Here is a 27889-nt window from a genome sequence, read left to right as displayed (position 1 = left end):
TGGTCATGCAGGTTGTGCTAAGGTTCAGAACGTTAATGCCTCGCTTCAGGCTCTGATGGCACAGCGTGCAAACCACTCGGGTCTTGCCGTCAGCACATTGTGTGAAGAAGTGCCATGCCAGGGAACTCCTTGAAGCTGCCTTTGGTGTGCTCCGTCCCTGGTGACGGTGGGCAGTAGCAGGCGAACTGTTTTGGCGACGGCTGCTCTGCTTTTGCACCCTGCTCCCTCTTTTGCTATGCTGTTGGCTTGGTCTCACCACTGCCTCTTCCTCCGAACTCTGAAAGTCAGTGGCATGACCTTCATTCCATGTGGGGTCTAGGACCTCATCATCTTCCACCCAGTCTTCCTCCTTGACCTCCTTTTCGGTCTGCACAGTGCAGAAAGACGCAGCAGTTGGCACCTGTGTTTCGTCATCATCGGAGACGTGCTGAGGTGGTATTCCCATGTCCTCATCAGGAAACATAAGTGGTTGTGCGTCAGAGCATTCTATGTCTTCCACCCCTGGGGAAGGGCTAGGTGGATGCCCTTGGGAAACCCTGCCAGCAGAGTCTTCAAACAGCATAAGAGACTCCTGCATGACTTGAGGCTCAGACAGGTTCCCCGATATGCACGGGAGTGATGTGACAGACTGATGGGCATGGGTTTCAGGCGCCACCTGTGCGCTTTCTGCAGAAGACTGGGTGGGAGATAATGTGAACGCTGTTGGCCACCCAATTGACTAGCGCCTGTACTTGCTCAGGCCTTACCATCCTTAGAACGGCATTAGGCCCGACCAAATATCGCTGTAGATTCTGGCGGCTACTGGAACCTGAGGTAGTAGGTTCAGTAGGACGTGTAGCTTTGGCAGAACGGCCACGTCCTCTCCCTGCACCAGAGGCTCCACCAACACCATGACCATGACTGCGTCCATTATTAGATGTTTTCCTCATAGTTAGCATTCACAAAGCAAAGTAAAAAGTGGTTAAGTCTGTTAAAAATTAACCGCCAATAAAAACCCTGATGTAGGGTATTGCACTCAATTATTATTTTTTTTAACTATATGACAGCGGTATTTGTGGCCTAAATTTCACAGTAACTTATGCACGTCTAATCCCAGATGTGCAGTATATCAGAGGGTTTTTTCCCCCCAGTAACCAAAAAGCTGTATTTCTGGACTTGCAGACATGCAGATAGCCTGGGCTGGTGCACTATCGTTGCATAAAATGGCTGCTGATTCTGTATTGATATTGACAAACTGAAGTAAAAAAAAAGTTCGTTTTCAGCAGTAGTTGGCTCAGGGCAGGCTTAAAAAAAATGGTGCACTGCACCCACAAAACACATTTGCTGTAGATCGCTGAGTAAAAAAAGCAGTTCTTGATAAGATTTCTCCCTGATCTCTTCCTTACAGCAGCTGCAGCATCTCCCTACACTAATCCGAGCAGAGAGACGGGCGGCGCTATTTGACTCCAGCTTAAATAGAGGCTGGGTCACATGCTGCAGTTGGCCAATCACAGCCATGCCAATAGTAGGCATGGCTGTGAAGGCCTTTTGGGGGCAAGTAGTATGACACTTGTTGTTTGGCTGCTGTGCAGCCATTCAAAAAGCGCCAAGAAAGCGCTGAACACCAAACCCAAACTTTTACGTAAATGTCCGGGTGCCGAAAAAGCTAAAGTTCGGTACGAACCTGAACTTTAAAGTTCGGGTTCACTCAACTCTAGTAGTGAGGTCTGGGGACTAGCACTTCAGTGCATCTCAGCTCTTTAGCTTTCAGTGCTTGCCATACCCCTTGTTGTACTGAAGCCTGATTCAGCTTTCCTGGCAGTATGTTTGGTTTAATAGATTGATTCAACTGGCAGGTGTTATTAAAGAAAATTGTCTAACTTTTCTCTCTGAATAACATCATGAAGACAGCTGTAATTTGATTAAACCATGTTTTAATGCATTACACACCAGCTCAAATTAGCTCTAGCTTAATATGCAGACTTAAAGGGGTTGTTCAGCCTGTTTGTAATGATGACCTATCCTCAGGATCAGCTATTTGAAGAGTAGGCTGTGCTGCATGCAAGCGGTTCTTCCTCTTCATTACACTGCTCATCATCTCAGAAGTGCAGTTTAATTGCAAGTACTCATTAAAGTGAATGGAGCGAATACTTGTAAGTACACGACACCATCGTTAGAGGGGAAACGTCACATAGAGTAATGAAGAGGAAGCAGTGTTCGCATGGAGCTCTGTCTCCTCTTGAACAAACTGATCAGCAGTGTAGTCATCAAAATAAACTGCCAGCACAACCCCTTTACAGTAATTTCAAGTTTCTACTCAGCCCTATTTCTCCTTTCGAGCTACAATGAATGCAGTGGCTTTATAGTCCAGAAGGTCACACACAGCTGTTCTCTCCTTAACCTCAATGTTATCAATAACAAAACCTTCTCCAGATAGAGCTTTCCTGACAAACTCTTCATCATAACTGAGAGCATGAAACTTTTCTTTCCCTACTGTGACATATGTTGTGCCATAAGACGCAATTAATATGAGGTGTCCTCCTGGTTTCAGCAACCTTGAGAACTTCCTGAGATATCTGATGTAATCATCTTGGTCTTTGCAGACAGCATCTAGAAGCCAAGCACTGATGATACAATCAGCTGCTGGTAACACTATTGGATCTGTTATATTTTCTTTCTCAAGGTTACATTTCACAACATGCTGCAGTGCTGATTTCATTTTTACTTCTTTGTCCAGTAACTGGTCACTGAAAAAAATGAGAAAAAAAGAATGTAAACATCATCATGTATGAAGTGTCAAGCTTATAGAATATAGATCTGATTTTTCTTTACTGACTTCTGAAATCTTACCAAAAATTCAGTTTTGTGTGGTCTGACCTTTCTCATAAATTCTGACCAAACCAGTTGGCTCATCCTTACTCCTAATATTTGAACAAATACTTCACCTGTTTTCTTCCATGTCTACATGAAGTTTTGCCGCATGGCCCCAATCAAATGCTCCTGTATGTTTGTCCACCCATCTTTTTAGCTCCATGATGCATCTGTCTCTGGTCTTTATTACAATTACATTTTTGAAAAACTCACAGGCTGAATACAGAGGGTGAACCATGGAACCAATGCTGAGGTCAATCAAGATATCTCCTTTAATATGACCTGCAGAAAAAATATAAAAAATTAAATATGTTAATCCCTTATACACATTGTATATAAACAGTGATTATTCAGGATCACTGAGGTTTCTAAAAGATATGCACATGTAGTTGTTTTTTTAATTTTAACTCTCCTGACCAATTTTCTCCATGTAAGGCTGGGTTCACACGAGCGTGTCCGGATTAGAGCCGGATGCGTCCCGGTGTGTTGCGGAAAACCCGCGCGAGTAGGAATGCAATTGCAGTCAGTTTTGACTGCGATTGCGTTCCGATGTTCAGTTTTTATCGTGCGGGTGCAATGTTTTTTGCACGCGCGTGATAAAAAAACGACTGTGGTACCCAGACCCGAACTTCTTCACAGAAGTTCGGGCTTGGGATCGGTGTTCTGTAGATTGTATTATTTCCCCTTATAACATGGTTATAAGGGAAAATAATAGCATTCTATATACAGAATGCATAGTAGGTGATCAATTGAGGGTTAAAAAAAAATAAAAAAAATTAACTCACCTCCTCCGCGTAGTTCCCGGTCTCTTCTTTACTTCTGTAATGATGAGCTGTCGGCTAAAGGACCTTTGGTGACGTCAGATCACATGCTCCAATCACATGGTACATCACCACGGTGATGGACCATGTGATTGGAGCATGTGATCTGACATCACCAAAGGTCCTTTAGCCGACATCTCATCAGAAGAGACTGGGAACTACGCGATCAAGAGGAGAAGGTGAGTTAATTTGTTTATTTTTTTTAACCCCTCCAGCGCTATTTTACTAAGCATTCTGTATTCAGAATGCTATTATTTTCCCTTATAACCATGTTATAAGGGAAAATAATACAGTGAATAGACTGTACCCTAGCAACCATGCGTGAAAATCACACCGCATCCGCACTTGCTTGCGGATGCTTGCGATTTTCACGCAACCCCATTCACTTCTATGGGGCCTGCGTTGCGTGAAAAACGCTGAATGTAGAGCATGCTGCGATTTTCACGCAACGCACAAGTGATGCATGAAAATCATCGCTCATCTGAACAGCCCCATAGAAATGAATGGGTCCGGATTCAGTGCGGGTGCAATGCGTTCACCTACCGCATTGCACCCGCGCGGAAATCTCGCCCATGTGAACGCAGCCTAAGCCAATCACTCTGGTTTGTTTCCATCCTACAGGTGAAACTCGAAAAATTAGAATATCGTGCAAAAGTTCATTTATTTCAGTAATGCAACTTAAAAGGAGTTGGATAAATGCAACTTAATTAGATTATTGTGAAAAGGTTCAATATTCTAGGCTCAAAGTGTCGCACTCTAGTCAGCTAATTAATCCATACCCCCTGAGCAAAGGGTACCTCAGATTGTGACCTTGGGGTTTTCATAAGCTGTAAGCCATAATCATCCAAATTATAACAAATAAAGGCTTGAAATATCTCGCTTTGCATGTAATAAGTCTATCTCATATATTAGTTTCACCTTTTAAGGCTACTTTCACACTAGCGTTCGGGTGTCCGCTTGTGAGCTCCGTTTGAAGGCTCTCACAAGCGGCCCCGAACGCATCCGTCCGGCCCTAATGCATTCTCAGTGGACGCGGATCCGCTCAGAATGCATCAGTCTGGCAGCGTTCAGCCTCCGCTCCGCTCAGCAAGCGGACACCTGAACGCTGCTTGCAGCGTTCAGGTGTCCGCCTGGCCGTGCGGAGGCAAGCGGATCCGTCCAGACTTATAATGTAAGTCAATGGGGACGGATCCGTTTGAAGATGACACAATATGGCTCAATCTTCAAACGGATCCGTCCCCCATTGACTTTCAATGTAAAGTCTGGAGGGATCCGTTCAGGCTACTTTCACACTTAGATTTTTTTTTAAACTATAATGCAGACGGATCCGTTCTGAACGGATCCAAACGTCTGCATTATAGGAGCGGATCCGTCTGTGCAGACATCAGAAGGACCCGCTCTGAACGGTAGTGTGAAAGTAGCCTAATTTGCCTAACTGAAATAAATGAACTTTGCGCAATATTCAAATTTTTCAAGTTTCACCTGTATATGTAGCCGTATCTGTTGATGTATCCAACCAAACACATGATGCACTAGACCAGTGATCAGCAACCTTCGGCACTGTGAAACTACAACTCCCAGCATGCACTCTTACTTGTCTGTTGTTGTAACTTCCATAGAAGTGAAAGGAGGATTCTGGGAGTTGTAGTTTCAGGTTGCTGATCCCTGCACTAGACCTATCCCTGCCTCTCACCCAGCTGGTTATATAGGCACTCCCTTATCACTGCACCTGTTTCTGCTTTGACTTGTTCATCAACATACAGATGCAGTCATTTCTAGCTTGACACTTAACATTAAGTAGACAACTGCAGCAAAACAATAGTTACGGTATTTAATGCATTATGAGTGTCAAAATAGAGATTGCTACATCTATAATATCACAGCATATTAAAAAAAATTCGAAAGAACCTGGTCACATGACCGCAGCCCAGAATGGGAGCATTAATCAGAAAAGAAATGCATTACAAAATAACATCTGCTTACATAAATGATTATTTCAAAGTATGTTGATGCACCCGCCCGGCAGCTCTTATCACTGCTGGGCCGTTCGTTTCCAAAGTTAAGCAGGGAGCCCTCTGCTCCTCACTGTTCTTCTGAGATCCTGACCAGCATTACCAGCAGCGCAATGTATGTGTGGGTCTGTGGGAGTGAGGGGCACAAAAGTGGGCATAACTCCACTGCAGGGGCACCTAATCTGGCACAACTATTGTGAGGGAGCACCTAATCTATTAAGGCTACTTTCACACTAGCGTTCGGGTGTCCGCTCGTGCGCACCGTTTGAAGGGGCTCACGAGCGGCCCCGAACGCATCCGTCTGGCCCCAATGCATTCTCAGTGGAGGCGGATCCACTGAGAATGCATCCGCCTGCCAGCGTTCAGCCTCCGCTCCGCTCAGTGAGCGGACACCTGAACGCTGCTTGCAGCGTTCGGGTGTCCGCCTGGCCGTGCGGAGGCGAGCGGATCCGTCCACACTTACAATGTAAGTCAATGGGGACGGATCCGCTTGAAGATGACACAATATGGCTCAATCTTCAAACTGATCCGTCCCCCATTGACTTTCAATGTAAAGTCTGAACGGATCCGCTCAGGCTACTTTCAGACTTAGAAAATTTTCTAAGCTATAATGCAGACGGATCCGTTCTGAACGGATGCAAACGTCTGCATTATCGGAGCGGATCCGTCTGATGAAACATCAGACGGATCCGCTCCGAACGCTAGTGTGAAAGTAGCCTTATATGGCATAACTACTGTGAGGGGCACATATCTGGGCATAACTACTGTGGTGGGCACAAAGATGAGCATAACTACAGTGAGGGGGCCACAAGGAGGGCATAACTACTGTGATGGGCACAAAGAAGGGTAAAACTACAGTGAGGGGGCACAAAGGTGGGCAATGCCAAAGGGGAAATGCCCTAGATTACCCTCCGACTAGTACCTAGGAACTGAAGCCGAGTTCAGTTTCAAGTTTTAAGCTCGCTTCACTCAACACTAATAATGACCTACAAAATAAAAGTAATGTCTCATTTCCTACCTTCTCATACAAAATCCATAAAATGGCAGAATTGTGTTTTTTTCCGATTTCCACCCCATTAGTAATTTTTTTCAGATTTCTAGAACATTATCTGTAGTATTGAGCGAAGCGAACCATCTGAAGTGGAATTCGATCCGAATTTTAGGAAAAATTTGATTCTAAATGAAGCCGAATTTCCTCATGCTTTTTTGGTAACGAATCAAATTTTCCAAATATGGCGGCTGCAATTGTCTTAGAAGGAACAGGGGGGGGGGGGAAATCACTCACCTCATTCACTTGATCACTTAGAGGCAGTCCACTACTCTCTTGATTGAAAAAGACCTGCCAAAGGACCTGCGCTGTGTGTGAAGACTTTTCCTCGTGCTCCCAGCATGATCATGCGGTGACGATGACATCACCACGTAATCACACAGGGAAAACGCAGTAACTACATCACGCTCAGCAGAGGTCATTCGGCAGGCTTTTTTTCAATCAAGAGAGGAGTGGACTGCCTCTGTGTGAGCATGTTAATGAGGTGAGTGTTTTGGGTTTTTTTTTTAAACCCAAAAGGCCATATTGCATAAGCGTAGTACCGTTTTTAACGGCCGTTAGACGGGTTCACTTCTGTCTAAGCACCAGTTAAAAATGGTCCCTTTGATTGATAGAAATTTGACTGAATGGGGTTTTAACATAGCGATTCGTGACAAATTAATTAGTAACAAATCAAATTTCTTGTCAAACTTCGGCAAAGCTTCGGAATACATTTTTTCAAAACTTTTCTCTTTTCTAATTACATGGCATATTAAATAGTGCCATTAGAAAGTATAGGCTATCTCACAAAAAACAAGCCCTCAATATGGCTGCGTGAATGGAAAAGTATAAAAAAATTATGTCTCCTGGAAGTCAGGGAGGGAAAAAATTAAACATAAAAATTGGCTGCGCTGTTAAGGGGGTAAATGTACTAAATTAAAAATACATACCTTCTGCAAAAGTTTTCTTAAGATTTTCAATGGGAAATATCAAGAGATCTTCTGCATAGGCCATGTCAGGTTTATCTGATAGGTAATGCTCTAGATGCTGTCTGGAATCAAATCCATGTTTATGGTAGAGCTTGTAGTTACTGGAATCCATTGTGTAATCTTGTGTCTCAGACAGAATGACTCTCTATCATTGCAGCTCAGTGTCTTTATATCATTGCTAGGAATCAATTTGCAATTTGTTTTGCAAGAATAATTACATATTACATCATTCATGAGCTATTATCACAAGTCAGTCATGAGAACATGTGTTAATAGATTCAGGCAAAAAATTATTGATCTTCGAATCCCTAGAAAGGATTTGTCAGCCTGCTATGGCTTCTTGAAATTTGCATGATCAATTATGCAGTAGGTTTTATAGAATTATATAATTACATTGATAATACAGTTGAAAAAAAGGGAAAAGCCAATTAAGTTCAGCCAAAGAATAGATGAGGATGTCAATCTTGGAAGGGGAGTGAGAACGAGATTTGTACGCATTTTCATAAGCAGTAATGTTATTTAATTTTAAGAATTTATGTAAGCTTTTTAAAACTGTTGAGTATACCTGCTGTGACCATGCCATGAGGTAGATTATTCCACATTAGTGTTGATCGAGCATCAAAGTGCTTGGGTGCTCGGGTAGAACACTTTGTTATGCTCGGGTGCTCTACAGAGCACCCGAGCACAATGGAAGTCAAAGGGAGAACCAGAGCATTAAACCAGGCACCCTCTGCTCTGAAGAGGGGAGGGTGTCTGGTTCACAGGAAAAGGTCAGAAATTGATGGAAACACTGCTGAAATGGTTCGGGAACAGCATGAGGAGGATGTTTTGATGCATCTTGGACTCTGTTATACTACAGAAGTATTGGAATGCATTGTAAAGGATTAGACCCCCAAAAGTTGAAGTCCCAAAGTGGGAAAAAAAATAAAGTGAAAAAATAAAGTTTCCCCCCCAAAAAATTTAAAGTTTCAAGTAAAAATAAACAAAAACTTCATTTTCCCCTAATAAAGTTAAAAATGACATATGTGCTGTTCCTTTCATATTGAATTTCTGCACTGTATTATTTCTTGTTTTACCTATGTTGTTTAAGTCTATTGTTCTCTGCTGCCATCTGCTGACCGGAATTTGTATGCTGCACGCCTCATTCGTTGTCTATAAAGTTTTATCTCTGGGCGTGGTTTTAGCAGCCTTGGGCCTGGTCACTTCCTGTAGCCTTTTTCAGTGCTGCATCCTTTGTGACTGGAGACACACACCTTGGCTTGTGAAGGCATCAGTTTTTGACCAGCAGTTGCCTCAGCAGTAGCCTCAGCAGTTGCCTCAGCAAAGACATCCACATGACAGCATCTACTGCATTCCTGTATTGTATCACCGTATGTCACTGCTCTGGATCAAATAAACCCACGTTTGATTGCATCCTCATGTCTACGTCTGGATCCATCTAACCTGAGCATCTGCCGGTCCGGTCTGCTCCACTGCTTGGATACGAAGGTAGGACAGTCACAAAGTCATTATCAGTTACACCTTCATTCGCCTTCATGTGGGGACAGAACAACATATTAGGTATCGCTGTGTCCGTATCGACCGGCTCTATAAACATATCACATGACCTAACCCTTCAGATGAACACCGTAAAAAATAAAAACTGTGCTAAATAACCATTTTTTTGTCACCTTACATCACAAAAAGTACAACAGCAAGCGATCAAAAAGGCGATCAAAAAGACAACTTTTCCCATTTTTTTATACAAAGTTGGCATTTGACCAAGATATTTCTCACCCAGCATGGGTATATGTAAAAAGACACCCCAAAACACATTCCTCAACTTCTCCTGAATACAGAGATACCAGATGTGTGACACTTTTTTGCAGCCTAGGTGGGCAAAGGGGCCCATATTCCAAAGAGCACCTTTCGGATTTCACAGGTCATTTTTTACAGAATTTGATTTCAAACTCCTTACCACACATTTGGGCCCCTAGAATGCCAGGGCAGTATAACTACCCCACAAGTGACCCCATTTTGGAAAGAACAGAGCCCAAGGTATTCGCTGATGGGCATAGTGAGTTCATGGAAGTTTTTATTTTTTGTCACAAGTTAGTGGAATATGAGACTTTGTATGAAAAAAAAAAAAAATCATCATTTTCCACTAACTTGTGACAAAAAATAAAAAATTCTAGGAACTTGCCATGCCCCTCACGGAATACCTTGGGGTGTCTTCTTTCCAAAATGGGGTCACTTGTGGGGTAGTTATACTGCCCTGGCATTTTCCAGGGGCCCTAATGTGTGGTAAGTAGGTAAATGACCTGTAAAAATCCTAAAGGTGCTCTTTGGAATATGGGCCCCTTTGCCCACCTAGGCTGCAAAAAAGTGTCACACATGTGGTATCGCCGTATTCAGGAGAAGTTGGGGAATGTGTTTTGTGGTGTCATTTTACATATACCCATGCTGGGTGAGAGAAATATCTTGGCAAAAGACAACTTTTCCCATTTTTTTATACAAAGTTGGCATTTGACCAAGATATTTCTCTCACCCAGCATGGGTATATGTAAAATGACACCCCAAAACACATTCCCCAACTTCTCCTGAGTACGGCGATACCAGATGTGTGACACTTTTTTGCAGCCTAGATGCGCAAATGTGCCCAAATTCCTTTCAGGAGGGCATTTTTAGACATTTGGATACCAGACTTCTTCTCACGCTTTGGGGCCCCTAGAATGCCAGGGCAGTATAAATACCCCACATGTGACCCCATTTTGGAAAGAAGACACCCCAAGGTATTCAATGAGGGGCATGGCGAGTTCATAGAAATTTTTTTTTTTTGGCACAAGTTAGCGGAAATTGATATTTTTAATTTTTTTCTCACAAAGTCTCCCGTTCCGCTAACTTGGGACAAAAATTTCAATCTTTCATGGACTCAATATGCCCCTCACGGAATACCTGGGGGTGTCTTCTTTCCGAAATGGGGTCACATGTGGGGTATTTATACTGCCCTGGCATTCTAGGGGCCCTAAAGCGTGAGAAGAAGTCTGGAATATAAATGTCTAAAAAATTTTACGCATTTGGATTCCGTGAGGGGTATGGTGAGTTCATGTGAGATTTTATTTTTTGACACAAGTTAGTGGAATATGAGACTTTGTAAGAAAAAATAATAATAATTCCGCTAACTTGGGCCAAAAAAATGTCTGAATGGAGCCTTACAGAGGGTGATCAATGACAGGGGGGGTGATCAATGACAGGGGTGGTGATCAGAGAGTCTATATGGGGTGATCACCACAGTCATTGATCACGCCCCTGTAAGGCTCCATTCAGATGTCCATATGCGTTTTGCGGATCCGATCCATCTATCAGTGGATCCGTAAAAATCATGCGGACATCTGAATGGAGCTTTACAGGGGGTTGATCAATGACAGGGGGGTGATCAGGGAGTCTATATAGGGTGATAACCACAGTCATTGATCACGCCCCTGTAAGGCTTTATTCAGACGTCCGTATGCATTTTGCGGATCCGATCCATCTATCAGTGGATCCGTAAAAATCATGCGGACATCTGAATGGAGCTTTACAGGGGGTTGATCAATGACAGGGGTGTAATCAATGACAGGGGGGTGATCAGGGAGTCTATATGGGGTGATAACCACAGTCATTGATCACGCCCCTGTAAGGCTTCATTCAGACGTCCGTATGCGTTTTGCGGATCCGATCCATCTATCAGTGGATCCGTAAAAATCATGCGGACATCTGAATGGAGCTTTACAGGGGGTTGATCAATGACAGGGGTGTAATCAATGACAGTGGGGTGATCAGGGAGTCTATATGGGGTGATCAGGGGCTAATAAGGGGTTAATAAGTGACGGGGGGGTGTAGTGTAGTGTAGTGGTGCTTGGTGGGACTTTACTGAGCTACCTGTGTCCTCTGGTGGTCGATCCAAACAAAGGGGACCACCAGAGGACCAGGTAGCAGGTATATTAGACGCTGTTATCAAAACAGCGTCTGATATACCTGTTAGGGGTTAAAAAAAAACACATCTCCAGCCTGCCAGCGAACGATCGCCGCTGGCAGACTGGAGATCAACTCTCTTACCTTCCGTTCCTGTGAGCGTGCGCGCCTGTGTGCGCGCGTTCACAGGAAATCCCGGCTCACGCGAGATGACGCGTATATGCGTCGCTGAGCGCAGGGCTGCCACCTCCGGAACGCGAATCTGCGTTAGGCGGTCCGGAGGTGGTTAATAACAAAAAAAAAACGGTGCCAAAACAGCTATTTATTGTTACCTTGCCTCTCAAAAAGTGTAATATAGAGCAACCAAAAATCATATGTACCCTAAACTAGTACCAACAAAACTTCCACCCTATCCCGTAGTTTCTAAAATGGGGTAACTTTTTTGGAGTTTCTACTCTAGGGGGGCATCAGGGGGCTTCAAATGGGACATGGTGTCAAAAAACCAGCCCAGCAAAATCTGCCTTTCAAAAACCTTATGGCATTCCTTTCCTTCTGCGCCCTGCTGTATGCCCGTACAGCAGTTTGCGACCACATATGGGGTATTTCTGTAGACTACAGAATCAGGGCCATAAATATTGAGTTTTGTTTGGCTGTTAACCCTTGCTTTGTAGCTGGAAAAAAAATATTAAAATGGAAAATCTTCCAAAAAAGTGAAATTTTGAAATTGTATCTCAATTTTCTATTAATTCTTGTGGAACACCTAAAGGGTTAACGATGTTTGTAAAATCAGTTTTGAATACCTTGAGGGGTTTGATTTCTAGAATGGGGTCATTTTTGGGTGGTTTCTATTATGTAAGCCTCACAAAGTGACTTCAGACCTGAACTGGTCCCTAAAAATTGGGTTTTTGAAAATTTCTGAAAAATTTCAGGATTTGCTTCTAAACTTCTAATATGATCCAAATATGAAGTAGACATATGGGGAATGTAAAGTAATAACTATTTTTGGATGTATTACTATGTATTATAGAAGTAGAGAAATTGAAACTTGGACATTTGCTATTTTGGGTAAATTTGGTATTTTTTATAAATAAAAATGTTTTTGTTTTTTTTACTTCATTTTACCAGTGTCATGAAGTACAATATGTGACGAAAAATCTATCTCCGAATGGCCTGGATAAGCGTTTTAAAGTTACCACTTAAAGTGACACTGATCAGATTTGCAAAAAATGGCCTGGTCCTTAAGGTGAAATAAGGCTGTGTCCTTAAGGAGTTAAGGAGCCAAAGTCAAAGAAAAATCTGGATTCCAAGCGTGACATCTGCTTGCTGAAATCGCCCCCTCTCCAATGTGGACCCACACTTTCCAAAGCCATATACGAAAGACCTTTAGGGTCTTGGTTATGGAACTGTTTGAAATGCTTTGAAACCGTATGGTTTTCAAAGTCTTTCCTTATATTAGTTAGATGTTCCATTTTGGAAATGTCATTTTATTTTTTTAGGACGTTAGAAGGCTTAGAATTTTAGAACCAATTCTTGAAATTGTTAAGAAAATTGCCAAAACCCACTTTTTAAGGACCAGTTCAGGTCTGAAGTCACTTTGTGGTGCTTACATAATGGATACCCCCATAAATGACCCCATTGTAGAGACTACACCCCTCAAGTTACTTAAACATATCGAGGGTTAACAGCCAAACAAAACTGATTCTGCAGTTTACAGAAACACCACACATGTGGTCGTAAACTGATGTAAGGGCACACGGCAGGGCGCAGAAGAAAAGGAGCAGCATATGGGTTTTGGAAGGCAGATTTTTCTGAACTGTTTTTTAGATGCCATGTCCCATTTGAAGCCGCCCTGATGCACCCTTACAGTAGAAACTCCCAAAAAGTGACCCCATTTTGGAAAACTAGGGGATAAAGGTGCCAATTTTTTTAGTACTATTTTTGGGTAAATATAATTTTTTGATCATTCATTATAACACTTTATGGGGCAAGGTGACCAAAAAATTGGTTGTTTTAGCACAGTTTTTTTTTTTTTTTTTTACAGCGTTCACCTGAGGAGTTAGATCATGTGACATTTTTATAGAGCAGATCGTTACGGTTTTGGCGATACCTAATATGTATACTTATTTATTTAAGTTTATACAATAGCATTTTTTAAACCAAAAAAAAGGATGTTTTAATGTGTCCATGTTCTGAGAGTTATATTTTTTTTAATTTTTTTTTATTTTCTTATGTAGGGGCTTGTTTTTTGCGGGATGAGGTGACTGTTTTATTGCTACCATTTTGTGGGACATACGTCTTTTTGATCACTTGGTGTTGCACTTTTTGTGATGTAAGGTGACAAATGTTTTTTTTTTTACAACGTTTTTATTTTTTTACGGTGTTCATCCGAGGGGTTAGGTTATGTGATATTTTCATAGAGCTGGTCGTTATGTATACTTTTTTAATTTATTTTACTTAAACACAATAATAGTATTTTTAAACAAAAAAAATGTTTTAATGTCTCCATGTTCTGAGAGCTATAGTTTGTTTTTTTTTGGAGCGATTTTCTTATGTAGGGGGTCATTTTTTGCGGGATGTGTCTTCTGCATTAGGCACAGTAGTGTCTCATTCAGAGCCTAAGTCTGCGCGCAGCCGCAGTGTTTAAGCAAGGGAGTGTATGGTGGCAAAGTGTTGACACAGGCGCGACGGCCTGTGCTGATATGACCCTCTAAAACAGGCATGTCCAACCTGTGGCCCTCCTGCTGTTGCAAAACTACAACTCCCACAATTCCCTGCTGTAGGCTGATAGCTATAGGCATGCTGGGAGTTGTAGTTTTGCAACAGCTGGAGGGCCGCAGGTTGAGCATGCCTGCTCTAAAACATTAGGGGTAAGGGTCTGCTGCTGAGCTGACCCTCAAAAACATTAGGGGCGAGGGCTTGCTGCTGATCTGACCATCTAAAGCATTAGTGCCGAGGGCCTGCTGCTGATCTGACCATCTAAAACATTATGGGCGAGGGCCTGCTGGTGATCATCTAAAACATTAGGGGTGAGGATCTGCTGCTGAACTGACCCTCTAAAACATTAGTAGCGAGGGCAGCCTAATAAGCATGTTGATATGATGGAGGAGGAGGACAAGAAAAGAAAGATTGAACCATATATCCTTTTTTGTGGTGGAAGGGGTGCATGGTAATACAGTGTATTCATTACACCATAAAAGCCACATTTAAAGTGCCTATATGTTCAGCCGCTTTCCTCTGGTGGAGTAGAGAAGTCAGGGGCAATCCAGGCCTTGTTCATTTTGATAAGAGTCAACCTGTCAGCATTTTCAGTTGACAGGCGAATGCTCTTAGTTATTATGCCCCCAGCAGCACCAAGTGCCCACTCTGACAAAACGCTGGTGGAAGGGCAGGCCAGCACCTTCAAGGTGTAGAGCGCCAGTTCATGCCACGTGTGAAGCTTCAACACCCAATAGTTGTAAGGCACAGTGGGATCACTGAGGACTCTGACACGGTCTGCTACGTACTCCTTCACCATCTTCCAAAACTTTTTTTCTCCTTGACACTAGGGTGAGGGTGCTGGCGGGGTGTCATGAAACTGTCGCAGGCCTTGGAGAGTATTGCCCTGCCTCTGTTGGAACTGCTGTGTGTTCCCCTTGTCTCCCCTCCTTGGTTACCCAAGGAACTACATACTCTGCCACCAGCTTTGTTAGCTGGAAATTTTTGGAGCAATTTTTCCACAAGGACCTTCCAGTATTGCACCATTTTGCTAATCCTCTCCACCACAGGAATTAGAGATGAGAAGTTCTCATTGTAGCGGGGGTCAAGAAGGATGAACAACCAGTAATCTGTGTTGGCCAAAATGCGTATAACGCCAGGGTCACTGGAAAGGCAGCCTAACATAAAGTCAGCCATGTGTGCCAGAGTCCCAACAGACAAGACTTCGCTGTCCTTACCAGGAGGATGACTCTCAATCTCCTCTTCCTCCTTCAGCTCTTCCACGCTGAACAGATGGAAAAGACCTGCTATGGGTGCTACCCCCTGTAGCAGAGGAAACCATCTCCTGCTCCTCCTCCTCCATCCTCATCATCCAATTCGTGCTGAAAAGACAAACGAAGGGTGGTCTGGCTATCACCCTGTGTACTGTCTTCCCTCATTTCCACCTCTTTAACATGCAAAGCGTCCGCCTTCATTGTGAGCAGCAAGCGTTTCAGTAGACACAGAAGTGGTATGGTTACACTGATAATAGCGGCATCGCCGCTTACCATGTGTGTTGAATCCTGAAAGTTGCAAAAAACCTCAAATATCCATGTCCACTCGTCGCTTGTGAAGAGCGAAAGCTGACTGGAAAGGTGACGACATTGTTGTAGCTGGTATTTTACTGCTTCCCTCTGCTGCTCACAAAGCCTTGCCAACATGTGAAACATGGTGTTCCAGCGCGTGCTCACGTCTCACAACAGTCAGTTATCTGGCAAATGCAAGCGCTGCTGCTGCGTTGCCAGACCAGCGGCAGCTGTAGCTGACTTTCAGAAATGGGCACACACGCAGCCACCTTCTCCAGTAGCTCAGGCAAATTGGGGCAGGTTTTGAGAAATCGCTGAACCATTAAGTTGAACACGTGAGCTAGGCATGGTATGTGTGTGAGCTTTACGAGCTCCAAAGCCGCCACCAAGTTACGGCCATTATCAGACACAACCATGCCTGGTTGTAGGTTGAGTGGCGAGAGCCACAGCTCAGTCTGGTCCATTATACCCTGCCCTAGCTCTGCGGCAGTGTGCTTGTAACCTAAGTAAATTAGTTTCAGCACGGCCTCTTGCCGCTTCCCCACTGCAGTGCTACACTGCTTCCAGCTACTGACTGATGGCTGACTGGTGCTGCAAGATGACAATTCAGAGGTAGAAGTGAAGGAGGAGGTGGAGGAAGAGAAGGGGGGGGGGGGGGGCAGCCACTAATATAGGTGGTGGCAAAAATCCTGATTGAAGTAGGGCCCGCAATCCTTGGCGTCGGTAGCACCTGTGCCATCCCAGGGTATGACTCACTCCCAGCCTCCACAACGTTCACCCAGTGTACCGTCAGGGAAATGCAGCATCCCTGGCCAAAAGCACTTGTCCATATGTCAGTCGCTTAGTGGACCTTCCCAATAACTGCATTGGTCAGGGCATGGGTGATGTTACGGGACACATGCTGATGTAAGGCGCCGACGGCACGCTGGGGACTGAGTAACGAGGGACGGCCGCCGACATCAGGCTGCTGAAAGCCTCAGTTTCCACAAGCCTAAATGGCAACATTTCCAGGGTCCGCAATTTGGAAAGGTACGCATTTAGTGCTATGGCATGTGAGTGGGTGGCTGGGTATTTGCACTTTCGTTCAAAGGCCTGGGGTATGGACATCTGTACGCTGCGCTGGGACACAGCGGATGTGCTAGCTGATGGTGCTTGCGAAGGTCCAGGTGCAGGAAAGGGGATTGGCCAGCACATAACACAGGGGAAGAGGAGGCAGTGGTGTGATCCCAGGCACTGATTGTGGACCCAGGCGTTCGGCCCACCTATTAGGGTGCTTTGATGTCATGTGGTGGATCATGCTGGTGGTTGCAAGTGTAAACGTTCCTGCTCATTTTGGTATGGCACAGGTTGCAAATGACAATTCTTTTATTGTCTGCACATTCCTCAAAAAAGCGCCAGAATGCGGAACACCTACCCCTTTGTCAAGGGAGATTGCCGCAAGAGGGTGCTCCGGGGAACAGTTGCGGGCTGGTTTGGTGTGGCCCGCCTTCTCCCTTTTGCCACCCCACTGCCTCTTTCAGCCTGTTGCAGTGCTGCAAATCCCTCCCCCTCTGTACTGCTGTCCTCGCTCTGCTTGCCACCTTCCCAGGTTGGGTCAGTTATTTCATCGTCCTCTTCCACTTCCTCCCACTGGTCATCCTCCTGACTTGTTAACCTAGCAAGAACCTCACTTATTGACAACTGTGTCTCATCCTCATCATCAACCTCTTAAGACACTAATTGCGGTTGACTTATTGGCATCTGTGTCTTAATCATCATCATTCACCTTGTAAAACACTAATTGCCGCTCCCCACCGTCATCTTCTGACTGTGGATGCTCAAGAGTTTGGGAATCAGTGCACAAGATCTCCACATGTCCCTCTTCAAGCGGGCTTGGCGATAGGACCAAATCAAGGAATGGCGATGAAAAGAATATCTGGAGGATCAGGGGGAGGATTCTGTTGACCAGACTCTTGGCTACTGAGACTGGACTTTGTGGAAGACAGGGTTGTGCTTAACCGACTGGAAGCATTATCTGCTGCGATCCAACCGACCACCTGGTCGCACTGGTGTGACTGGAACATGAAGCTAGGTATCGTGGATGAGTGTGTTTCTTGTGCTCTGGCAGCAGGCACAGTTTCACCGCGCCCAGGGCCATGGCCTCTGTGTGCACCATCATGAGCACGGCCACTTCCCCATCCCTTACTGCTCGCCTTGATCATATTAAATGGTATATATGCTTGCAAATATGTCCCATGTACAGTAGCGCAGGTTTTGTAAGTGTATGCACAAATAAATTAGACTGTATGTCAGATATTTAGGATGCGCATACATTATACAGAAGATGTAGCTAAGGTAATGTCTCTGTCACCAGCAGCGAAAAAATTTGACTGAATGTCACAGATATTTAGGATGCGTAACACTATGTGAGATAGGCTGTTGTACCTGATTATTCAGTGGTCTCGTCAATTTTTATATGATTTAGGCCTCATGCCCACGACCGTTCCGTGTCCGTTGTTCCATTTTCCGTGATTTTCTGCGGACCCATTGACATTCAATGGGTCCATTGAAAACTCGGATAATGCACCGTTTGTCGTCCGTGATCCGTGTTTCAAGTCCGTCAAAAAAATAGGACCTGTCCTATTTTTTTTTTTCATGGACAACGGTTCGCGGACCCATTCAAGTCAATGGGTCTGTGAAAAAACACGGAGGCACACAAGATTGTCGTCCGCGTCCGCTTTTTTACTATCATTTGCAAGGCAAACTTGAATTTTTTTTTCACTTTTCATGTCTGGTGATCCTCCAAAAATCAAGGAAGACACACGGAAACAAAAACGGATCACGGAACAGCTTTTTGCGGACCGCAAAAAAATACTGTCGTGTGCATGAGGCCTAACTGCGTGTACCTTCATGAGAAATAATATGTAACTTTTATTTTGCTCGTTAAAATAAATGAGACAAAGTTAGCATTGCTTTTGGAAGTAGGAGGGGAGATTTTAATGGTCTTATGCCCTACTCAGATGTTGATGGTTTATTGTGGGGGTAGCTTCTCTAGTTAAGTATTGCTTAGAGTGCTCCCTACTGTCTTCTCAGCCTAATTATTTCTGACCCTCTTCGTCTAGTCTAGAGCGGGGGGATTGGCTGACTGGCTGTAGTCGGAGCACTTGCCCTGAAAAGAGGGACCCCCAGCCGCAGGAACCTCAGGCCTGACCTAGTCGTCCCTCTCCTACAACTACATACAAGCATCATCCAACACGTTTCACCATATTAAAATGGCTCATCAGGGGGCGATCTGTGCTTTGCAGAGAGTCTGTGCAGAGGCAGAGTTTCTATGTTAATAACGGCAGTGGCAGCTTGCTATTGGGATTTGCCTCCTAATTTATTATCAGAACACCACCCACCTCATACGGCGCTCACCAATCCCTAGGGAGCGGAGGAGGGCCAGTAGGCAGCGCTCTACCGCCTCGGCCCACTCAATCCTGCCTTCTGGGTGTGATGCACGCTGGGGGCCATGGGGATCTAAAGACGCGTCCCCGGCTATGAACCTTGCCGCTCAGTTCCTGTTTATGTCAGCGCTGTCAAACTACTGACACTACAGGTAGCGATCTATACTCAATTGCAGCTTGAGAACTGCTTAGTCATTTGTATGCAATATTTGTTGCGATCATTAGTGTGAAAGATAAATGTATACAATGACTACTGTCTTCTGATTACCATGACCATCTCTTTATAGGGACATATTTATAGGCTAAGATACCTATATTGGGGTTGCTTGAACAAACTGATACTTGTAGTGGGCTGAAGCATATTTGTTAACCCATATAGACTGAATACGCTAGATTGGTAAATCTTGTTAGTGTAAACAAATCAATTATACTGCTTATAGATAGCAATGCGCACAGCAGTGCGTTCAGAAGAATTTTTACACTAACTGTCATTTATTTTAACGAGAAAAATAAAAGCTACGTATTATTATTTCTCATGAAGGTACACTCAGCTCATCATATAAAAATATTTAGGATGCTGAAACGTTATACAGGAGATATAGCGCAGGTAATGTCGCTGTCACCAGCGGCTAAGAAAAAATGACACTGAATGTCAGATATTTATGATGCACAAACGTTATACAGGAGATGTAGCGCAGGTAATGTCGCTGTCACCAGCGGCCAAACAATTGCGCTGAATGTCACATATTTTGGATGCGCTAATGTAACACAACAGATGTAGCATAGGTTGTGTCACTGTCTGCAGCGGCCAAACAATTGCACTCAATTTTGCTCAGGTTGCGCTAATTGTCAAGGCTGTTTTCAGCCTGTTATTGTGGGAGGGGCGTAGGCTTTATAAGCTCCCCTCCCACAGGCACTTAGCGCTGGCATCACTCAGTGCATTCTGGGTCACGTCAGTCTCGCTTCACTCAGGCCTCAGCCAGGTAAGTATGGCCGCCGGCGTCCTACCTCCTCTCCGCGTCTCTGCCACCTCGTTTTATTCAGCAAGCCCTCCGGTCCTCTTCCCCGCACCACCAGGTTCCCCTATCCCACCTACTTGCTGCAGCGCTCGCTGGATTCGCCGGCCGGGTCGACGCTACCGGCTCTCGCGCTCCTTGCAATCCAGGGCGGGAAGGGGGGGGGGGGGTCGGTTCAGGCTTCTCACCATCCATGCCTCTCCAACGTCACAGCCCACAGCGGGACCGCAGGCACAGAGCGGCTCAAGCTCCCCGCATTTGTCCAGCTACAATTGGCTCGATCCGCACCATGGCCGTAAATACCAATCATCCTTTTTCCAAGAGCAGGGTTTCTTACTTTACAAATGCTTGGGGGCAAAAAAAAAATCTTATCCAAACCAAAGGCTTCCGTACGCAGCCACGTACAGGGGCTTCAGCCCCTCCATCAAGGTATAACCATCCAATATTTCCCATATTTTACTTTTTTCTTAGAAATATATTTCTGGTTTGCTCCGGCTAGGCTGTAGCGCTTTCCAGGCCAAACATAGCGGAATTTTCAAGACCTTCGCTTGCTGCGTTTCGTAAATTTCAATAAGACAAGGTTGGTAATCTCACATTAGTCACCATGTTTTCCAAACATATCACGCTATTTGTCTCCTCTGTCACGCCATGCTTTGTTTTCCATACGCTGCATTTTACAGTCTTACCCTCAAAAAAAAAGAAAAAGAAAAAAAAAAGGGGTCCGGGGCCCGTTTTAATGTCACGCTGTTGTTACCGCCTTAATTTCATGCGCACAACCTGTTTGTTTCAACCCAGTTATGTCTTGTTCTATCTATGTCTCACGCCTCCACACATCACCAACCCATGTTTCTGCAATGTTCTACCTCCGCCGCATGTCTTTCCTGCCGCACGTTGTCACATTCTTGTTTTCCACCTGTTCACGGCATCCAGACAGCATCCCTCCTGTACACAGCCTGTTTCATTATTCAGGCGACTTCCGTCTTATCCGTTCTCACACCTGTTTACGTAATTCAGGCCACTTTCGTCACGTACACAGCCTGTTTTCGTTATTCAGGCCACGTCTTTGTCATATCCATGTTTCACACCTGTTTACGTTATTCAGGCCACCTCGTTTAATGTACACAGCCTGTTTTTGCTATTCAGGCTACGTCCTTGTCATCCCTTGTCTCACGCCTGTTTTCGTTATTCAGGCCACCTCGGCTAATGTACACAGCCTGTTTTCGTTATTCAGGCTACGTCCTTGTCAACCCTTGTCTCACGCCCGTTTACGTTATTCAGGCCATTTTTTTCTCTTCTTTTCACGTCACTCATGCCATACGTTGCCATGTCCTGATCCACTGTCTGGCGTCGCTTTCAGGCAGCATTACTCTAAACATCCATGTTAGTCTGTCCTTGTTCACCGCCTGGTTCCGTTATTCAGGCATCGTGTTCATTCGTTCGCACATCTTGCTCTTTGGTCATAGCAGCGCTATTTCAGTTAGGCTCCTCCACTAAATGCTTTCTTTTGTCTCAGTTAAGATCTGATTCCGGTAGCGCCGCCACGAGTTAACAGGACCAGAGTACCTTCGTTAGGTCTGGCTCACCAGGTGGCGATATCAGGTATTGGTCCTCTCTTTACCAAGGTTCGACCACTCGCGGAGCCAATGTCAGTTTCTCACGTCTCCGCTCAGTTTCGCTCCAAGTGGTTTCATCATGGGCAGCAAACGCTAAGCACTTACACGGGTTTAAGCTCCTAAACGTTTCAGGAGGTGACGTCTTTGTTTACTCCAAACACTAATAAGTTTTCTATTTTCAGCTTCCAGCATGTCACGGCACTCAGAAATCGTCGAGACCTCTTCTATTCCGGAATCCCTGGCATCCAGCCATGCTAGTGTGGGGTCACTCCGGAGCTGGACGGTCCCCAAAATCATAGCGGAGCTGAACAAAAGAGGCATCCGTTACCCAGCTTCGGCCCGGAAGGCAGAGGTATCCTCTTCCTTTTCCTCCGGAAAGCAGGTGTCGATGTCGACAATCCAGTTGTCATTGACACAGCTCCACGCCACCATTAACACCTTATCTACATCAATTTCGGACATCCAGAACAGGCTGTTGGCAGTGAAGTCAAGAGATCCGCCACCCAGCCTTCCCACTCCTCCTCTCCCAGTCGCTTCCACGTCCCAGTCTGCAACCCCAGGTAGGGTTCCCGCCTTGCCCGAAGTAGCCCCGTCCCATTTTGTGACTGATAACATCAAACGGGACATCGTGGAGGGGAAAGACGTAAATCTGGCCGCCATTCTCATTGCCACCCACGACACTGTAGAGAATCGAAACATCACGTGCGAAAACGTGTCGATAGTTCTCAGGTCCAGGGATGCCCGATTAAACAGGAAATTGTCAATCCCAGAGTTCGTCCTGGCATTTAGCTTGTTCAGGGATATAATCTGTTCCACCTACCCAGAGAGTCGTGAGGAGCTAGATTTATACCTGTACAGGGTCACGGACCTAGGACACAAGTATGGAGGGTACGCGTTTTACGACTACCACCGCTCCTTCTCAGCCAAAGCCGCAGCGCCCCTCACCCAGTTCCAACGGGTCACCAATTGGGCATCCCTGGACATGGAGCTCTTCTGCTGGCATTTCGCCGGGCTCAAAGCACCTGCTTGTACTTCATGCCAGTCAATCCTGCATTCCTCCGATTGGTGCCCAAATTCCAGCCTTCCAATGTCCCAACCTAGGCCTGTGGCAGGCACTTCGGGGTCCCAGCCAAGACACAACACGGGTACTGACAAACTGGGTCATCCCATAGTCTTCCTAGGCAACAGCCAGATTTGCAATAATTACAACTTTGCAACCTGCAATTATAACCAGTGCAGAGCGCTCCACGTCTGCTCCACATGCTTCAGAGCCCACCCCCTGTTGGTTTGCCCAAATAGAACCGCCAGAAACAAGTGACTAGGCAGGGTCAACGTGGACCTATTAGCAACACTCCTCCGTGACCACCAGGTACAATTCCTAATCAAGGGTTTCACGGAGGGTTTTCACACCGGTCTCGTGGCCCTGGGAAGGCCCTAACCTCAGGTCCGCAGTTACCGATGCCGCTTCGGTGGGTCTTCTGATTCGGGCGGAGCTGGAGAAGGGTTTCCTCATTGGGCCTTTCTCTAGTATTCCCTTCGACCATTGGAGGATCAACCGCATCGGCATTATTACAAAAAAAAAAAAAAAAAATTATTAATCTATGACCTCTCAGCACCTCATGGCTCAGGCATCCCTAGCCTCAACTCTCTACTTCCTTCAGAGGAGTTCTCGATGAAATACTCCTTACTCAGCGAGGCCATCTCACTCATTCTTCTGGCAGGCTCAGGGGCATGGCTGTCCAAAGCAGACCTTGCGGACGCCTTTAAGTTGTTACCCATCAATAAAGTTGAGCAAACACCTAGATGTTCGGGGAGTTAGGTCAAACCTAAAAAAAAGTTTGGGTTCGGGACCCGAACTTGGACCCTAACCCGAACCCCATTGAAATCAATGGGAACCCGAACTTCACTTTATTATTTTCCATTATAACATGGTTATAACCGAAAATAGTATTAGCTTTTTTCCGACAGTATATTCTAACACAGAGGCGTTCCCATGGTGATGGGGACGCTTCAAGTTAAAATATACTAAGAACTGTGTACATAACTGCCCTCTGCTGCCTGGCAGCACCCGATCTCTTACAGGGGGCTGTGATCCGCACAATTAACCCCTCAGGTGCTGCCAGGCAGCTGGGGCCAGACACCCCTCCCTCCCCAGTATTAAAATCATTGGTGGCCAGTGCGGTGCCCCCCTCCCTCCCTCCCCAGTATTAAAATCATTAGTGGCCAGTGCGGTGCCCCCCTCCCTCCCTCCTTAGTATTAAAATCATTAGTGGCCAGTGCGGCACCCCCCCCATTAAAATCATTGGTGGTTAGTGCGCCCCCCCCCCTATTAAAATCATTGGTGTCCAGTGCAGCCTCCCCTCTCCCCCCAACCCCTAATTAAAATCATTGGTGGCAGTGGCCACAGGTTAACAACCCCCCTCCCCCCATCATTGGTGGCAGCAGAGCGGCAGTTTCCGATCGGAGTCCCAGTTTAATCGCTGGGGCTCCGATAGGTTATCATGGCAGCCAGGACGCTACTGCAGTCCTGGCTGCCATGGTTACTTAGCACTTTTAGCAGCATTATACTTACGTGCGCTGTCTGTGGCCGACCGGCGCTCCTCCTACTAGTAAGTGACAGGTCTGTGCTATAAGCAAAGCGCCACACAGACCTTTCACTTACCAGTAGGAGGAGCGCCAGCCGGCCACAGACAGCGCATGTAAGTATAATGCTGCTAAAAGTGCTAAGTAACCATGGCAGCCAGGACTGCAGTAGCGTCCTGGCTGCCATGGTAACCGATCGGAGCCCCAGCGATTAAACTGGGACTCCGATCAGAACTGCCGCTCCACTGCCACCAATGATGGGGGGGAGGGGGGTTGTTAACCAATGATTTTAATTGGGGGGGGGGGGGAGGCCGCACTAGCCACCAATGATTTTAATAGGGAGGGGGGCCGCACTGGCCACCAATGATTTTAATACTGAGGAGGGAGGGGGGGTCTGGCCCCCTGCTGCCTGGCAGCACCTGATCTCTTACAGGGGGCTGTGATCCGCACAATTAACCCATCAGGTGCTGCCAGGCAACAGGGGGCCATTATGTACACAGTTCTCAGTATATTCTAACTTGAAGCGTCCCCATCACTATGGGAACGCCTCTGTTAGAATATACTGTCGGATCTGAGTTTTCACAAACTCAAATCCGATGGTATATTCTAACATAGAGGCGTTCCCATGGTGATGGGTTATATTAATAATTGGGACATAACCTGGGTAAGGTTATTTAAATAGTTTATTTACAGATGCCTAAACAGGCGTTAGACCTATCTTGACCCAGGTGAAATTTAAAACTTCACTTATTACTAAATGGACTAAAAACTGAATGTGAACGTAGTGCATTTATTTTTTAATTAACAAACCAAAAGAAATAAAGTTAAAAATACAGTCACCACTCCACTGGTATGTACAAGTATTAGTCAGTGAAACAAGGGGGAGAGCATGTGCACTCTCACCCTTATCACTTTGAAGGCAATATATTGCCTTCACACCGTTTGCAGTGCTACTGCCACGTAATGGGTTGTCAATCCAACCGTGTATTTGTGGGAGCCTGGATGCGTCACCCCACTATGAGATCAGCACATTAGAACCATCACTTGTGCTCCCAAACTGACATCTATCCTCATGGCAGTTAGCTTTGCAAACGGAAAAAGCACAGCCTTGATGCCGTGTTTAACTACTTAGGTAGCCTAGCTTTGAAAATGTAGACCAGCCGGACTACTATTAGCTAATTAGCAGTGGAGTCAAGCGCTGAGTTTAAAAACTAAGACTGCCCCCCGACATGTTTCACCAGAATTCTGGCTTCTTCAGGAGTAAATGGGCAGCAATGAGTGACCCCATCCTACTGGAGGATTAAATACATCATGTTTAAATTGGCAGACCTGACGTCCGATGGCATGCAGAGCAAAACATCAGTCAACCAATTATGTCCAAGACCACACACTCACTCAGGAAGTCAACCACCAATCCAAGTGGTATACTGGATTTGTCATCACTGAAGCGCTGTCATCATCACTGATGCACTGCCCGAGTCGCCTGCTGTGTACGTCATATGTGACACGCTGTCCTCCAGATGCCTGCGCGAACACTTAGAGCAGTGTTTCCCAACCAGTGTGCCTCCAGCTGTTGCAAAACTACAACTCCCAGCATGCCCGGACAGCCAAAGGCTGTCCGGGCATGCTGGGAGTTGTAGTTTTGCAACAGCTGGAGGCACACTTGTTGGGAAACACTGACTTAGAGCATCGGAGTTGATATTGTTAAACTGCGCGCAGACTTTGACCATGAAAGGAGAAACTATTATGCGATCTGCGGCTGCGCTGACACTTGTAGCGTAGGAGCCGATATTATTAAGCTATGCGAACACTTAGAGCGTCGGAGCTGGTATTGTTACACTGCGCTTGCGCACCAACTCTGACCGTGAAAGGCGAGGGTGCTGTGCAGACTGCGGCTGCGCTGGTACTTAGTACACCAGTTTGATATGGTGAATGAGCATTGGGTGGACACTCAATTGACCACCCAATGCACCAGGAAAATACACAATACAGACCCTGAGATAACTTAAAGGGTTAAGTGTATATTGCATGCCCATCTGTGGTACGGATGCTATGAGCTGCTCCTTACTGAATTGGATAAAGTATAAAAAAGAAGGGGGGGGATATACTATAGCGATGTGTCATCTGCATTGCCACAGCTACATAATTAATGGGATGGCATTAGTGTTTACAATAGTGGTCCATATTGGTTTTTGCTAAAAAGATGTATCCATGTTTCTATTACTAATAAGTGGACTCCTATTCCAAAGGTAGAGATAATAATCCACCCAGTACTTGGGGTACACAGAATTTTGGCTCTGTGTATACAGTTGTATAGGTGTCAAATGGCACTTGAAGAATAGAAAAAATGAAATAAATATACAAAATATACAAAAAAGTGATAAGGGTGAGAGAGAGTGCACATGCTCTCCCCCTTGTTTAACTGACTAATACTTGTACATACCAGTGGAGTGGTGACTGTATTTTTAACTTTATTTCTTTTGGTTCGTTAATTAAAAAATAAATGCACTACGTTCACATTTAGTTTTTAGTCCATTTAGTAATAAAAGTGAAGTTTTAAATTTCACCTGGGTCAAGATAGGTCTAACGCCTGTTTAGGCATCTGTAAATAAACCCATGGTGATGGGGATGCTTGTTGTTAAGCATCTGAAGCTGGGGGTCTGGTGGGAGTCTGATCTGAAGCTAGGGAGGGTCTGATTGGGATCTAATCTGAGGCTAGATGGTCTGATGGGAGTCTGATCTGAGGCTGATGTAGGCTGGGGGGTCTGATAGGAGGCTTATGGAAAAATAGCACCTGTATTATATGTAATATATATAGTGCAGGTGCCATTTTGTGCTGCAAAAATACAGTGCTCTAGATATTTTTTTTTAATTGAAGTGCAATTTCTTTAACTTATACCTAAGTGAATTAGATGTTTGACCAAATACAGCAGTTGGCCCTCGGCAGCAAAATGGTTTCCCACCCCTGCTCTATATGATTAATAAAAAAGTTAAATAATAGGAGACCCAGTGCTGAACCTTGGTGTACACCATTTTTAACTACGGATCACTCAGAATGGCAATCATTGACCAAAACTCTCTGGACACTGTGCTTCAACCAGTTTTCAATCCAGTCACAACCTATATATTCTAAACCCATATACCCTATTTTACCTTTTAAATGTCTAGAGGGACAGTATCAAATGCCTTTGCAAGATCCAGGAACACTACATCCACTGCTGCCCCTGTATCCAGGCTTTTACTCATCTCCTTATAAAACCAGATTAGGTTAATCTGACAATATATTAATAGTCACATATTATGCTTATTATCCATTACATATTACAGTGTATATTCCCCTCAGAGACCTTCAAATATTTTT

General features: G+C 45.1%; 1 protein-coding gene across 1 annotated transcript; it reads right to left on the bottom strand.

Annotated features, from left to right (window-relative positions):
• Positions 1-1893: 1893 nt before the first annotated feature.
• LOC120999252 (nicotinamide N-methyltransferase-like) lies at positions 1894-7842 on the bottom strand. Its single transcript, XM_040430124.1, has 3 exons — positions 7661-7842; positions 2925-3132; positions 1894-2726 (listed from the first exon to the last, which is right to left on the bottom strand). The coding sequence occupies exons 1-3, from the start codon at positions 7809-7811 to the stop codon at positions 2303-2305; spliced, it is 783 nt and encodes a 260-aa protein (XP_040286058.1). The 5' UTR covers positions 7812-7842; the 3' UTR covers positions 1894-2302.
• Positions 7843-27889: the final 20047 nt, after the last annotated feature.

The sequence above is a fragment of the Bufo bufo genome, chromosome 1 (genome assembly GCF_905171765.1).
Source record: "Bufo bufo chromosome 1, aBufBuf1.1, whole genome shotgun sequence".
Taxonomy (NCBI): Eukaryota; Metazoa; Chordata; class Amphibia; order Anura; family Bufonidae; genus Bufo; species Bufo bufo.
This window is presented reverse-complemented; position numbering and strand designations above follow the sequence as displayed.